Genomic DNA, 14467 nt, shown 5'->3' with positions numbered 1-14467 from the left:
ATGTACTAATTTTTTTTTGTGATCTCTGCAAAGCACAATATAATGAGGTATGCCTATAAGTGAACTGCATACCTTAGATAGTTTAGTTTGATAAGATAAGTAATTTTGAAACCTTAATAGTTTTCATTTTTAAAATGTTTTTATTTCCTCATTTTTACATCTGAAGAAATTGAAGTCTAGAGTAACTAGTGTGTACAGAATCACCCCATATCAATCATTACAGAAATCTGACTTAAGCCTATTTCTTCTGATTCTTAAATATACTGTTCTTTCAACAGTATTGGGCTATTATTTAATCAAAATAGCAGTTGTAATAATAGAGTTCTTCCTTTAGTGACTGTTGTAACAAAAAAGCCAAACATAAAATGGACCACTTTGTTTTATTATCAATTAAAAATGTTAAGCAATTGAACTTTGAATAAAAATGGTCATGATGAATGTTGCTTTTGAATACAATGTATGATATAGTTCACACTTTAATATTAGCTTGAGGCCAGAAGACATTTTTAAAGGAATCGTTCAGTTAATAAGCATTTATTAAGCATTTACTGTGCTAAGTATTGGGGATACAATAAAAAGTAGAAGACAGTTCCTAAGACTCAAAGAGATCACATGGAAGAAAACATATAAACAACAATGTATAAAAAGCTATAGATAAGATAAATTGAAAATAGGAAAGAACAAGAATTGAAGGAATCCAGGAAGTGGAGGAGAGAAGGATGGGTATTCTAGACATGAAGGATAACTAGTAAAAAATGCCCAGGGTTGGAAGATGAAGTACAAGTTCAAAGAATAAGGCGGCTAGTGTCACTAAAACACAAGAGTACAGAGTAGGGAGTAAAATGTAAGAAAAGTGGAAAAAAATAAATAAGGGAACCAGGTTATCAAGGTTGTTGAATGAGAGAAGTCAGATCTGCACTTTGCAGAAATTAATTTAACAGATGAGTCAGGCTACATTGTACTCAGGAGAGAGAAGTCAGAATGACCAATAGCAGGTGATTGCAATAGTCCAAGCCTGAGTTGATAAGAACCTAGAGTTGCAGTACCAGAGGAGAGAAATACTATCAGTAAAACTTTGTAACTGATTGGATGTGGGAGGTAGAAGTTGATAAAAGAGATGGTGAATTATTTACAATTTACATTGTATAAATCTTATTTGTACATAGTTTTGCATGTTATTTCCCCTTGCAGATGCTGAGCTCCATGAGATAAAAAGGTTTTTTTTTTTTTTTTATTTGTATCCCCTAGCACTTAGCACAGTGCCTGACATGCAGTATCATTATTTAATGACTAACAGGATAAATGAGTATAAAAATCTATGAGAGCTGATGAGATCACGAAATGATACATTATAGAGGGAAAGAGGAAAAGGGTTCTGAATAGAGTGTTGCAGAATATCTACAGCCAGATGAGTTAAGAGAATAAAAGGAAAGAAACATAAAAGGAAGAGATACATGTTGTAATCAGTCTCTTCTCAAGAAGTTTAGCTACAAAGGAAAGGAGAAGAGAACAAAAGCTAATAGGATGAGGGATGATTTATTTTTTGTTTTGTTTTTTTCTAGGATGGGGGAGCCATCCATTAGAAGAAACTAATAGACAGGGAGAGATTGAAAATAAATGATTTATAAGCCATTCTCCAATTGATAAATTGTCAAAGGATATGAACAATTTTCAGATGACGAAATTGAAACTATTTCCACTCATATGAAAGAGTGTTCCAAATCACTACTGATCAGAGAAATGCAAATTAAGACAACTCTGAGATACCACTACACATCTGTCAGTTTGGCTAAGACGACAGGAACAAATAATGATGAATGTTGGAGGGGATGTGGAAAAACTGGAACACTGATGCATTGTTGGTGGAATTGTGAAAGAATCCAACCATTTTAGAGAGCAATTTGGAACTATGCCCAAAAAGTTGTCAAACTGTGCATACCCTTTGATGCAGCAGTGGTACTACTGGGTTTATATCCCAAGGAAATACTAAAGAAGGGAAAGGGACCTGTATGTGCTGAAATGTTTGTGGCAGCCCTTTTTGTAGTGGCTAGAAACTGGAAAATGAACGGATGCCCATCAATTGGAGAATGGTTGGGTAAATTATGGTATATGAATGTTATGGAATATTATTGTTCTGTAAGAAATGGCCAACAGGAGGAATACAGAGAGGCTTAGAGAGACTTACATCAACTGATGCTGAGTGAAACGAGCAGAACTAGGAGATCATTATACACTTCAATAATGATACTGTATGAGGATGTATTCTAATGGAAGTGGATATCTTCAACATAGAGAAGAGCTAATCGAATTCCAATTGATCAATGATGGACAGAATCAGCTATACCCAGAAAAGGAACACTGGGAAATGAGTGTAAACTGTTAGCATTTTTTGTTTTTCTTCCTAGAATGTTTTTACCTTCTGAATCCAATTCTTTCTTTGCAACAACAACAAAATTTGGTTCTGCACATATATATTCTACCTAGGATATACTGTAAGATATTTAATGGGAATGCCTGCCATCTAGGGGAGGGGGTGTAGGGAAGGAGGGAAAAAATTACCTATGCATATGTACTGTCAAAAAAAATGCTATAATTATAAAATTATTTTTTAAAAAGAGAATGGAAAACAACTAAAAAAAAAGAAAATAAATGATTTAGTAAGGATGAAACAGAGAGAACAGTCTGCTAGAACAAGCAAATTTTCTTGAAATGTGATTTTTTTTGAAAAGGAAATGGACCTCCTTTTCATGTGTAATAGATAAAGAAGAGATAGAGACACAAGGCATCTAAGTGATGTGACAGGAAAAGGTGAAGAGTGGAAGTTCTTAGGGATTAACTTCAATTTTTTCATGAATTAAGAGGTATGATTCTTATCTGAGGGGTTTGGAGAGTATGGAAGATTTGAGAAGGGATGAAAAGCTTTGGTAAACCTGTCATCATGAGCAGGGCAATAGAAAGGGATTGCTTTGTTGGGTAGACACTTTTAACAGGAGGATTTGAGCAGATTCACATTATTTTGCGGGAAGGCAATATGACATTATTTAACAACTATTTTTTAATAATCATAGTAAATCAGATTGTTAGCTCCATCCAAATCTTTTGCCTTTTTGTATCTTAGGTGCATAGCAAACAATTTATGTGTATTGGTAGATTAGATTAGAACTCAGTTCCATTAGTAAGGTACTCAGTAGGTCCCAAGAAAAGGAAGTTTCCATAGCATAACTTAATTTGGATTATTTTAAATCAAAAGTTTCACTATAATTAATTTTGCATATATAGCCTTTACAATAAAAAATTTAATCCAAATCTATTGGATATGTAAAAGAGTAATACATAAAAATAGTACTTATAGGATATAACTTTTAAAAATGTAATTTTTAGAGCAGGGAAATTTTTGTTTTGTCTTTGTATCAATACATTGGACATAACAGTAAGGGAAATAACTTTAAAAATTGATAATTTTTTCTCTTTAAAATGTTTTGATGTTATTTTAGGTGAAAAAGAATTATGAAGCTCTTAAACAAAGACAAGAGGAAGAAAGAATGCTACAGAATTCTCCTCCTAGATCTGGTGATGATACTAAATGGGAAAGAGAAAGTCAAGAGACAACTAGAGAGCTTTTGAAAGTTAAAGACAGGTTAATTGAAGTGGAAAGAAACGTAAGTATGTTTATTAGAATTTATTGAATTAGGCTGTTTTAACTTTTAAACAGGAAGTTTACCCAATTATTCTTTTCATTTGCTTCTTCATTTTTAAAATATCTATTAGAAATTTTTACTAAATAATCTCGACATTCTTAAGAATTTACTTAACAAAACTTTTTGAAAATCAGAATAGCAAAGTGAAAGACATTTCATGATAAACAGTACTTACCATTTTCATATGTTAACTTTACTTCCAAGTCATTCAATGTATTTATAAGAAAAGTGCTTTTAAACTTACAAGAAAGCCCTACTTTGATGGCTCATTTTAGTATGGAATGTGATTGGGAATGTGGGTACAATGTGGAAAAGTTTAATATTTTTAGTCCAAGGACTGGTAAAGCAAAGTTTGAGGGAGAGGTCCATCACCAGGTTGAATACTAGATAATGAATTATTCAGCCACTGCAACTCTGAGACTATCTACTTCTAAACCAGAGAAATTATATTAGTTGTCAGCAGAGGGAGTGCCAGAATCACAATTTTAAGATTATGAAAGACAATTTAGAGGCTTTAATCTAAAGAGCAAAGCCCAAAAAGACTAGCTTCTGCTTTAAAACTTCCAGTGAAAGGAATCTATTTCTATAGACATTCTATTTCATTTTTAACAGCACTGAAAATAGGTAAGTTTTCCTTTATTTTAAATTCTTCTCTCTGGGACTCCCATCTATTATTTCTAGTTTTGCTCCCAAGGCAAAGCAGAAAAGTGTTCAAGATGACACTCTTTCAGATATTCTAAGGCAAAAGTATCATGTGGGTCCCTTTCAGTTTTCTCTTCTGTATGCTAAACAACTCCAATTCTTTAAAATGAACCCAAATGGCATGTCTTCTGGTCCCCTCACCATCAACCAATCAATCTTACAAGCCACATTTTTTCCAGCTCTTTGCTCATCTGATATTAACCATAGAAGTCTTGTGTTTTCTAAATTACCTAACTCCCTATCCATTGCTTACATGATGTTTCAACATAGTATTATAGATTTGATATTACAGTAGTATGCTTTGCTTATAAATATCATAATATAAAATACTATGTACTCCAATGAAAAATGTTACATGCCATCTACTTGCCATTTTAATAGATGAATAATGGCAATATATAAAGTAACATAATGATGGGAAGGGATAGAGTCATAACAGCTGAAGGAATGAAGGATGGCCTCATGATTTAAGATTCAAAGGGGAGCTAAGAATTTGAAGAGGAAAAGGTGAAAATATTAGTATGAAATATCAGTATTTCAGAATTCAGTTCTACTCTGTGGAAAGACATACTGAGGAAAAAAGATGGATTGTTATATGCAGGGAAAAAGTAGGCCAGTTGGGCTAGATTGTAGAATGAGTAAGGAAGAGTAGTGAATATTTATATTGGGAAAATTAGGTGGAAGATTTTGAAGGACTTTAAATGCTCTATGAAAAAGTTCACATTTTATCGTAGAGGCAGCAGGGTAGTCATTGAATTTCATGAGCAATAAACATGAGTCTACTAGCCTTTGAGTTGGAGGACTTGGTTTCAAATTCTGTCTCTTGATATTTGCTATCTTTCTGAAAGGTAGATTAAACATTCAGCAAGACTGGAGTTTTAATCATCTCTCGGTTACTAGCAGGCTACTAGATAATTCCAAGGCCATGAAACAAAAATAGTATAAAATGGTCTCTGGTGTAGGCTCTTTTCTTTTCCTCTTAGAAAACATACAAAATAAAAATAATTTGTATAGCATGAATTTGTCTGATAAAGATAAAAATTAGTCTGACAAAAATAGCAAGTAATTATTTATAAAAATGCTTCAGACTGTTAATAAAATGCTATTTTAACAATTTTACATATCCAGATTTTAAGTAGTGCTAATTAAAACCATGTTCATATGTGTGTATACACATACACACACAAGCAGAGACAGAGACAGTCGGGCAGGCATATAGTTTAAAACTTTAATTTGGCTTAGAACACCTACAAAATTTGTTATTCTTGATCATTAACTTTTAGTATAATAAAGGGCATTCTGTTGAATTTCAAACCTAAAAACTGAATTTTCTCTGATATTTTTAGGACATCTGCCATTTTCAGTGCTTAATTTTTTTTCTTCTATTCTTTTGATGTTGTCTATGCTTTATATTGCAGATGTATAAATTATGAAGTGTTAAATTCTGAGATTACAAATTATAAATATATTCAAAATATATTCCGAGTTGGCATTTGTCTTGTTAAATATAACATTTCATTATGTGAATATAATAACATTGTTTATATTTATAATATATTTTATTACTTAATATATCAATATAATTTATATATAAATATATTTATAATTATTTGTTTATATTGTGCATTGTCCAAAAAGAATAGACATATATAATTTTCTTAAAATTCTATAAAGATGTAAAATATAAGTCAGGTTTATTAAGTCTCATGGGCTAAATTTTCAAAAAAGACTAATAAAATTAGTCTTATTTGCTCCTTAGTTTGCATTATTTTTGAAATACAAATAGTTTACTGCTCTTCCTTCCAACTCACCATGTTCATAATGATACTATTTTTCCAATATTTCACAGTAGATAGAATCATATCCAAATACAATAGTTATAATTAAATTATAATGAAATTATGTCTTCCTGACTGATATTTATTTAGCACATTATTTAACCACTTTGACCTTCCTTCCATCCATATGAAAAAATAGTATAAAATCTCAGGTAGGTTTTGCCTACTTTATAAGATTGTGATGAGTGTTGAATTAAATAACGTTAAGTCCTTGTTGTAAAGAAGTTTACAAAAATCTGTCATTTCTGAAATTTTTTTTCTTCTTTGAATTCCCAATGAAATATTAACTTTAATTAAGAATCAGTATGATACAATGAATATAGAATGCTGGATTTAAAATCAGGAAGTTCTTAGTTCATCTCTGGTACTGTTTATGATTTATTTGACTTTGGAAAAGTCATTTAACTTAAACGTCCTTTAGGCAACTCCCTAAAATTTATTTACTAAATCATAGGTTGTAATTTGCTAGTAGAAGAAATATCCTTAGTAGAAGTTTGCCAACCTGACAAAATTCTGGATATTTCCTTTGAGTTTACGAATATCATTTAAGGGGCAGCTAGATGGCGCAGTGGATAGAGCACCAGCCTTGAATTCAGGAGGACCCGAGTTCAAATGTGGGTCTCAGACACTTAACACTTCCTAGCTGTGTGACCCTGGGCAAGTTACTTAACCCCAGCCTCAGAAGGAAAAAACAAAAAGAATATCATTTAAAATACTTTCCGAATAAGGTTTCCAAAAATCCTTATTTAATCTGTAACTATTTTTGATACTTTCATAGGTTGTTTGTATTTTCTTTTTTTAATTTATGTTGTTTCTTTACCAAGAATGCTACCCTTCAAGCAGAGAAACAAGCATTGAAAACTCAATTGAAGCAGCTTGAGACACAGAACAATAATCTACAGGCCCAGATTCTTGCACTTCAGCGGCAGACTGTTTCTTTACAGGAACAAAATACTACCCTTCAGACTCAAAATGCTAAGCTTCAGGTAAATTTTGTATTAAGATTTTTGTGGGAAGTTTTCGTCAAAAGTAAAACTTCTTTTTATGAGTTACCAGTCATGTTAAATACTTGATACTGGTTCTTCGTTTTAAAACTTAATCGGAGATGAATTAAAATATTTATTAGTACTTTAGTTAGAGTATTTATATCAAGATTATTACATTTTTATTTAGAATAAAAAAAAATAAAAGCAAATAGAGTATGCTAATGCAAAATAGATAAAATAAATTTTAAAACTTTTTAAAAGATTGACATCATAGTGGGTATTGTTTAAGACTATATTGCTATAGTACATGAACTCTGATTTCCTTTTTCCAGTTCTTTAATTGATTCAGTTATTAGAAAAAGCTATATACAAGTAGGGTAAGGATTTTAAAATGCTTTTTGGATTCGCATGTTTTCTTGATCTCATTAATCTGTCAAGTCACCTGATACTAATCACCTAATATATGCAAGGTACTGGGAGTACCAAGACAAAAACACAATCCCTTCCATTCAAGAACCTAAATCTTACCACAGCTTGCAAAGGGAAGACATAGATTTGTCACTTAAAATCTTAAAGCCAATCCTCCTCACCTTCAAAACAGTTTAAAAAAAAGTCACTGAGATACCTGAAAGGAACAAAGAAGAGGTTTCCTTTTCTTTATCTGGCTGTTATCATCTGATAATTATGTGTTAAATTTTAAATTATTATTACAGGTGGAAAACTCTACCCTTAACTCCCAAAATACCTCTCTTATGAACCAGAATGCCCAATTACTGATACAGCAATCTGCCTTAGAAAATGAAAATGAATCAATAATCAAAGAAAGAGAAGAGCTTAAATCTCTCTATGATGCACTGGTCAAAGATCATGAAAAATTGGAAAATCTTCATGAACGTCAAGCTTCTGAGTATGAGTCTCTCATTGCCAAACATGGAACACTAAAATCTATACACAAGAATCTTGAGGTAGAACATAAGGACCTCGAAGATCGGTAATTTTCATTGTTTTCTTATTTATAAAAAATGTAAATAGCTTTTCCAGGTTAGTGTAATGAATTTCATATAATAAGTAAACAACAAAAAATATTGTAAAAATAACTGCTTTTTCTTCAATTTTAAAGTATTTTATTTTTAAAGATGTTTTTTTCCCCCTGAGGCAATTGGGATTAAGTGTCTTGCCCAGGGTCACAGAGCTAGGAAGTGTTAAGTGTCTGAGATCAGATTTAAACTCTGGTCCTCCTGACTTCAGGCTGGTGCTCTATCCACTGCACCACCTAGCTTCCCCCTTTAAAGATGTTTTTATTGATATCTTTCATCTTTACATAGTAGTCATTTTTATCACTTCTTCCATACTGAACCCTCCTTTTTGTCAAAGGAAAAAACAATCAAAAATATATGATAGGTTATACCTAACAATGTATAAAATAATCTATTTATATAGCCTGATATCTCTCTATATATGTTAGTTTCATTATCCATTTTCTAGGACCTTCACTGGTTTTCAGTTACTCAAAATTTTATTTTCTTTCAATGTATTTTCATTTATATTTTTGTGGTCACTGTATAGTGTTTTTTCTTAGTTTTTATTTTAATTTTGCTTTGCAATACTTCATAAATAAATGTTACCATGTTTTTCTGAATTCTTCATATTCAAGATATTTTTAACATAGTAACATCCCATTGTGTTCATAAATCATATTTTTTCTTCTGTTCCCCAACTGATAGGCACCCAATTCTATTACCAAAAATAATGTTTTTATGAATATTTTGCTAAGTCTTTTGACTTTTTTTTCCGTCTTCAACTTCCTTTGTGGGATGATGGTAGATGTTTAGTAGTGAGGTCTTTGCTATCTTCAGTATCTTTTTATAACTAATTTAATTCTTTTTCTTGCATAATTCTAAATTGAAATACATAACTATTAGACTAAAAATAGTTTTACCAGCTTTGTATCAGTGTGCTTGACTTCCCAACTATTCTAACATTCACTTTTCTCACCTTATATTATCTCTTTCAGTTTGCATGGTGTAAAGTAAAACTTCACTTATTTTAATTTACATTTCTCTTACTCTTAGTGAGTTAGAGAGGTTTTCATGTGGTTTATATTTTATTTATAAAAGGACATTTTTTAAGTTAAATCTTTAACTTTCCCTCCCTGCCTGCCCTACCCTTCCTACCCCCTAGCTATAACCAGTTACTGAAACAGAAAGGACAGTTGGAAGAATTGGAAAAAATGCTCAAAGTTGAGCAAGAAAAAATGATTCAAGAAAATAAGAAACATGAAACTGTAGCTGCAGAATACAAGATACTTCGAGGTGAAAATGATAGGTAATGACTAAAGATATTCAGCCCTATATATTGTGTTATCCTAAATTAAGTTTGCTTGGCATAGTACCAGCCATGATGATGATCCCAGTTCTGGACTGAGACTTTTTATTATTTATTTGTTTATTACAGGCTAGATACTTAAATGAGTGTTTGTAGAAATAATGAATTTTATTTGTATAAATGATTTCATTAGTTGTCCTCCCTATATATTTTCAAATCACTAATTAAAAAATAAACTATGTATCCTTGTATTTAATAGAAAGTTTAACAGTAATTTATTTAATTTGTCTACTTTGAAGTGGATGCAAACCTTTTAATTTTATGAGAAATAAAAATTGAATATTCATTTTCTATTTTGTATTTTAAACCTTCTGATACAATTAATTACCTCTAAGAAAGATGATGATACTTTATGACAAAATGTTAAATATAAATTGTGTAATCATAATTTATTTTCAAATGAAAAGAAATGTCTATGACTTAATTAGTAATGTTCTTTTTTATCTTTGTTTTAAGTTTTTTATAATATAAAGTTATATTCAAGAAAATTTTTCTTTATTCATTATATCTTGTGTAAACATTAGCGTAGTATTTAAATAAAAAAAAGTTAATCAGTATGAAAATCTTTTATCTATGCTGGTTTTCTAATTAAAGGTTGAATTACACATATAATCAACTACTAAGAGAAAGTGAAGTTTTACAAACGGACCATAAGAATTTAAAGAGCCTATTAAACAACTCCAAATTGGAGCAGACAAGATTAGAAGCTGAATTTTCAAAGCTAAAGGAACAGTACCAACAACTGGACATTACATCCACTAAATTGAATAACCAATGTGAGGTGAGCTCCCACAACTTTTGTTTTTTACAAGGTTATAAGTGCTATGCCCTATTTGGGGGAAACACTATGTTATCACTTAAAATTAACTTGTTACAGTTAGAGCCTTGAAGCATAAGAAATTAGAATATACCCAAAGAAAAAGTTGGGTCTTTTTTGATACCTATTAACAAATTTATTTGTTTTAATGAGGATCAGTTTGGAAATAATTTCCTAGACTACTTTTATCATTAATTTAAAACTCATTTACCTTTAAAATCTTTTATAGTCTCAGATTTTCCCAGAAGTAATGAATTAGAGGATTTCAGTTTTCATTTCTTTTCCAGTTAAGCTTTAATTCGCAATATTTGTAAGCAAATATAGACTGATAACAGAAAAGGGAAAATTTAAGATTCAAAATAATCAGCCTTTAAATAATTATTACCTAGTATGTATACTGAAGCCTAATTTCTCATTATATAGGTAATTCTTAGAAACTAGCAATCGGTGAACCTTTAAATGGGATTGCTTGTAACATAGATAGAAGCCTAAAGATTTACACCCTCCAACATGTTGTCTAAAGTCTTCAATCAAAAAAAGTCACTTTGAGAGATTGATTACTGCTATCAGTACTTATTAAATCAAATCCATATATTGCCAGTTTTTATATATTAATCTGATTCATTTACAGTGTTTTAAATATTAAACCATCTAAAACTACAAGAATTTATAAAATAAAATTTTATAATACGGCTGTCTATCATAACCTGTTTTTCATATAAGAAGAAATCTTAAATTTTCAACTAAAATGGTCTGCAAAGAACCCTATCACAAAGTTCCCACATATTAACTGCAGTGAAACACTGATGAATCAGCATTTCATGCTTATTAATAATCAAATCCAATGAGAAATTGTAGTTAGTGTCTTTTCCTGTCCCAGGAAATATACTATATATATATATATATATATATATATATATATATATACACACACACACACACACACACACACACACACACACACACACACACACACACACACACACACACACACACACACACACACACATATACATACATCCATATAAACATTCAGCCAGAAATTTAAAAGCAGTAGGAAAAGAGGCTGCCTGCAAAGTCTGTTTCAGAGCAGAGTAGTCTTTCCACAGTGATCACTCTTAGAATCTTCAAGGTTCTGTTCAGGAGTAGAAGAATCACCCAGAATAACTTCCAGAATGGTCAGGAAGAACAAGGGAAGAAAAGTTAGAAGCCTGTGGAAAACAGCATCCAACAAGGACCAGAGCCTCTAACATCTTCAATGCTCTCTTTCCTGGGACTCCAGAGAGAGCCCTAATGATTCAAGGTTTTGAATTTCACAGGTGAAGGGCTGAAGTCAGTGAGAACGAGATTACTAAATCAAAGAAAGTATTAGCTAGTATGAAGAAATTTATTATAGATCTAGTCGTTTAGTCATTTTTCAGTCATGTCCAACTCTGTGACCTCCTTGGAGGTTTTCTTGGCAAGGTTATTGGAGTAGTTTGCCATTTCCTTAAGACTGAAGTCTTATAGATGGGAAAACTGAGGCAAACTGAGATAAGTGACTGCGTAGGATCATATAACCAGTAATTGTCTGAGACCTCATTTTAACTCAAATTTTCATGATTCCAGACTCCGCACTCTATCTATTGTTACAAATTCTGTAGTAATTGCAAGTAGCTCAAAGAAAAAAATGGATTTTCCATTAGTCCCACATAAATATATAGATGAAATGAAGATTAATTAATCAAAAATTAACTAAAACTCTAGCAATAAGAATTAGAAGAATAATTTCAAAGAAAAAGTAATAAACCTTATTGAAGTAACATACTCCTTGACAACTAGAATCAGTGAAGCAAATCAATAACCTCATGAGGCAACAAGAAGTATTAGAACAAAATCAAAAAATGGAAAAAAAATTAGAAGAAAAATTTATGAAAGTGGTCTCAGACACTTAATGCTATATAGCTGTGTGACCCTGGACAAGTCACTTGATCTCAATTGCCTCAGGGAAAAAAACAAAAAGAAAAACAATTCTGAGAGACTTAAGAACTCTAATCAAAACAATGACTAAATATGTATCCTGAGGAACTTTGATAATAAATGATAAACAAGGATTTTTTTCCCCTTTTTTTCTTTTTTTAATTTGGGAAGTGTTTTTGTATGAAGGAAAGTTAGCAATACTGAGACCGAAAAAAGGGACTTCTTTAAACATTTTTAAATGCAGAAAAGAGAACTTTTAAAAAGTCAGGAGGAAATAGGCAAATCAGACAGTTTTGAAAATAAAATAGAATTTTTTATATATTAAAAACAAGCAGGATAAAATGGAAAATTCATGGTTTTACATTGGAAACACTGGGTCTGGAGTCAGGAAGACCTGAGTTCAACTGACCCCAGACATGCAGTAGTTGTGAGACCTCAGCCTTGGGAGGAAGCTTTTTTAGAAGATTGTGGTTCAATCAAATTTTGAAATTCCTCTTGATGTATGATACCTATATGACTTCTCTAGGCCTTGGTTTTCACATTTGTAAAATGAAGGTATTGATTTAAATGGCCTTTAAGTTCCCCTTCAGCCTTAAAATTTTTTTTATTCCCCCTTCACACCTTCCATTAGAATATAAGATCCTTGAGAGCAGGTAAGAGCTGATTCACTTTTTCTCTTGCTTATTCTTTGCTCCTAGCTTACTACCTTGCATATAGTACAAGGTACTAAATACATTGTTATTGAATTGGAATTCCATCACTGTAAATTGTGATAATAAATTAGTGTGTGTGTTTATGTGTATTTGTTTTATTTATATAACTAAACTAATAGGATTGGCGCAGTAATTTTCACATTAATCATACTTAAAAGACAATGTTTAAATATCAGGGTCTGGATCCACCCAGGTGCCAGTCTAGCTTTAGGTTCTGTCATTTAACTTCTCAAGGTCCCTCTAAGACTACAAGGTACAAATAAGAATTGGTAGAGAAGATATCTTCACCCCAAATTCCCTACAGTAGGGAAATCACAGATCGGAACAAAACAAATACATGTTTTAAGTGTTTCTTCTGTATTTAATTGAATGCTCTTGTTTACTATTCTTTTTGATAAATGAGTTATTCTTAAGAACTTTGTACATCAATTTTGAGTTTAACATGGTCTACCTTTGGATGTATTCATGTATGACAAAGTCTTCCTAAGAGTCATGTCTTCTCTGAACATGAATATAGCAGTTTAAGAAAAATTATGGTGATTTAAAACAGGAAATGACATGAAGAATAAAAAATAAGGGTTTTATGAATTTTTCAATTTTTTGCTATTTTGTGTACCATGTGCATTTTTAAACAATGATTCTCTTGTTTAGAATAATATTAATTGTTAAAATGTTAGCAATCCTAAGAAAGACTTTGAAAATATTTTATATATTTAATTTTTCCTATTCTTATTTATAATATGAATATTGATTTTTTTAAAATGTCATTTTCTTTATCAGTTACTTAGCCAGCTTAAAGGAAATTTAGAAGAAGAAAACAGACATCTACTAGATCAAATTCAGACATTAATGCTCCAAAATAGAACACTATTGGAACAGAATATGGAAAGCAAGGATCTTTTTCATGTTGAACAAAGACAGTACATGTAGGTACCAAATAATTATGAACTGTTGTGTTCTGTTTACTTTCTTAGAGGTTACCAATAATCCAATGCCCTTTCCTCATTCCTTATCTTCCTTGACCTTTGCAACTCATTTAGCAGGGTTCCCCTTCTTAAAACTCTCCTATGGTATATCTCAATACTAAGCTGATTGTTTTCCTGAATTATTCTGATAGCTCTTCCTCTTTTTCATTTCTTGGTATCTTACCTTCAACTTGCCTTCTTAATTTTTCCCAGAGTTTTCTCCTCATTCCTATTCTTTCTCCTTCTCCATCTATCACTTTTTTTGTGAACAGTTATCATATTTGTGTTATATTCATTTTTTCCCCTTTCCCCTAACTCTAAACATACATCTCAGTTCATGTAGTAGGCATATCAAATTCAACATGTCTGAAACTAATGTTACCTTATTTACATACAGCCCTCAT

At 31.2% G+C, this 14467-nt stretch overlaps 1 protein-coding gene across 11 annotated transcripts in view; it reads left to right on the top strand.

The window, feature by feature from the left end:
* The window catches only part of CCDC88A (coiled-coil domain containing 88A), a 146183-nt gene that overhangs the window by 109589 nt on the left and 22127 nt on the right, over positions 1-14467 (top strand). For all 11 annotated transcript variants that reach the window (XM_074286961.1, XM_074286962.1, XM_074286959.1 and 8 more), the window contains exons 18-23: positions 3495-3659; positions 7063-7224; positions 7938-8215; positions 9406-9549; positions 10204-10390; positions 13879-14024. In XM_074286961.1, coding sequence (XP_074143062.1) covers positions 3495-3659; positions 7063-7224; positions 7938-8215; positions 9406-9549; positions 10204-10390; positions 13879-14024 — 1082 coding nt within the window. The remainder of the gene's footprint in view (positions 1-3494; positions 3660-7062; positions 7225-7937; positions 8216-9405; positions 9550-10203; positions 10391-13878; positions 14025-14467) is intronic.

The sequence above is a fragment of the Sminthopsis crassicaudata genome, chromosome 2, assembly GCF_048593235.1.
Source record: "Sminthopsis crassicaudata isolate SCR6 chromosome 2, ASM4859323v1, whole genome shotgun sequence".
In the NCBI taxonomy this organism is placed as follows: Eukaryota; Metazoa; Chordata; class Mammalia; order Dasyuromorphia; family Dasyuridae; genus Sminthopsis; species Sminthopsis crassicaudata.
Note: the sequence above shows the minus strand (reverse complement) of the source record. Positions and strands in the feature narration are given on the sequence as shown.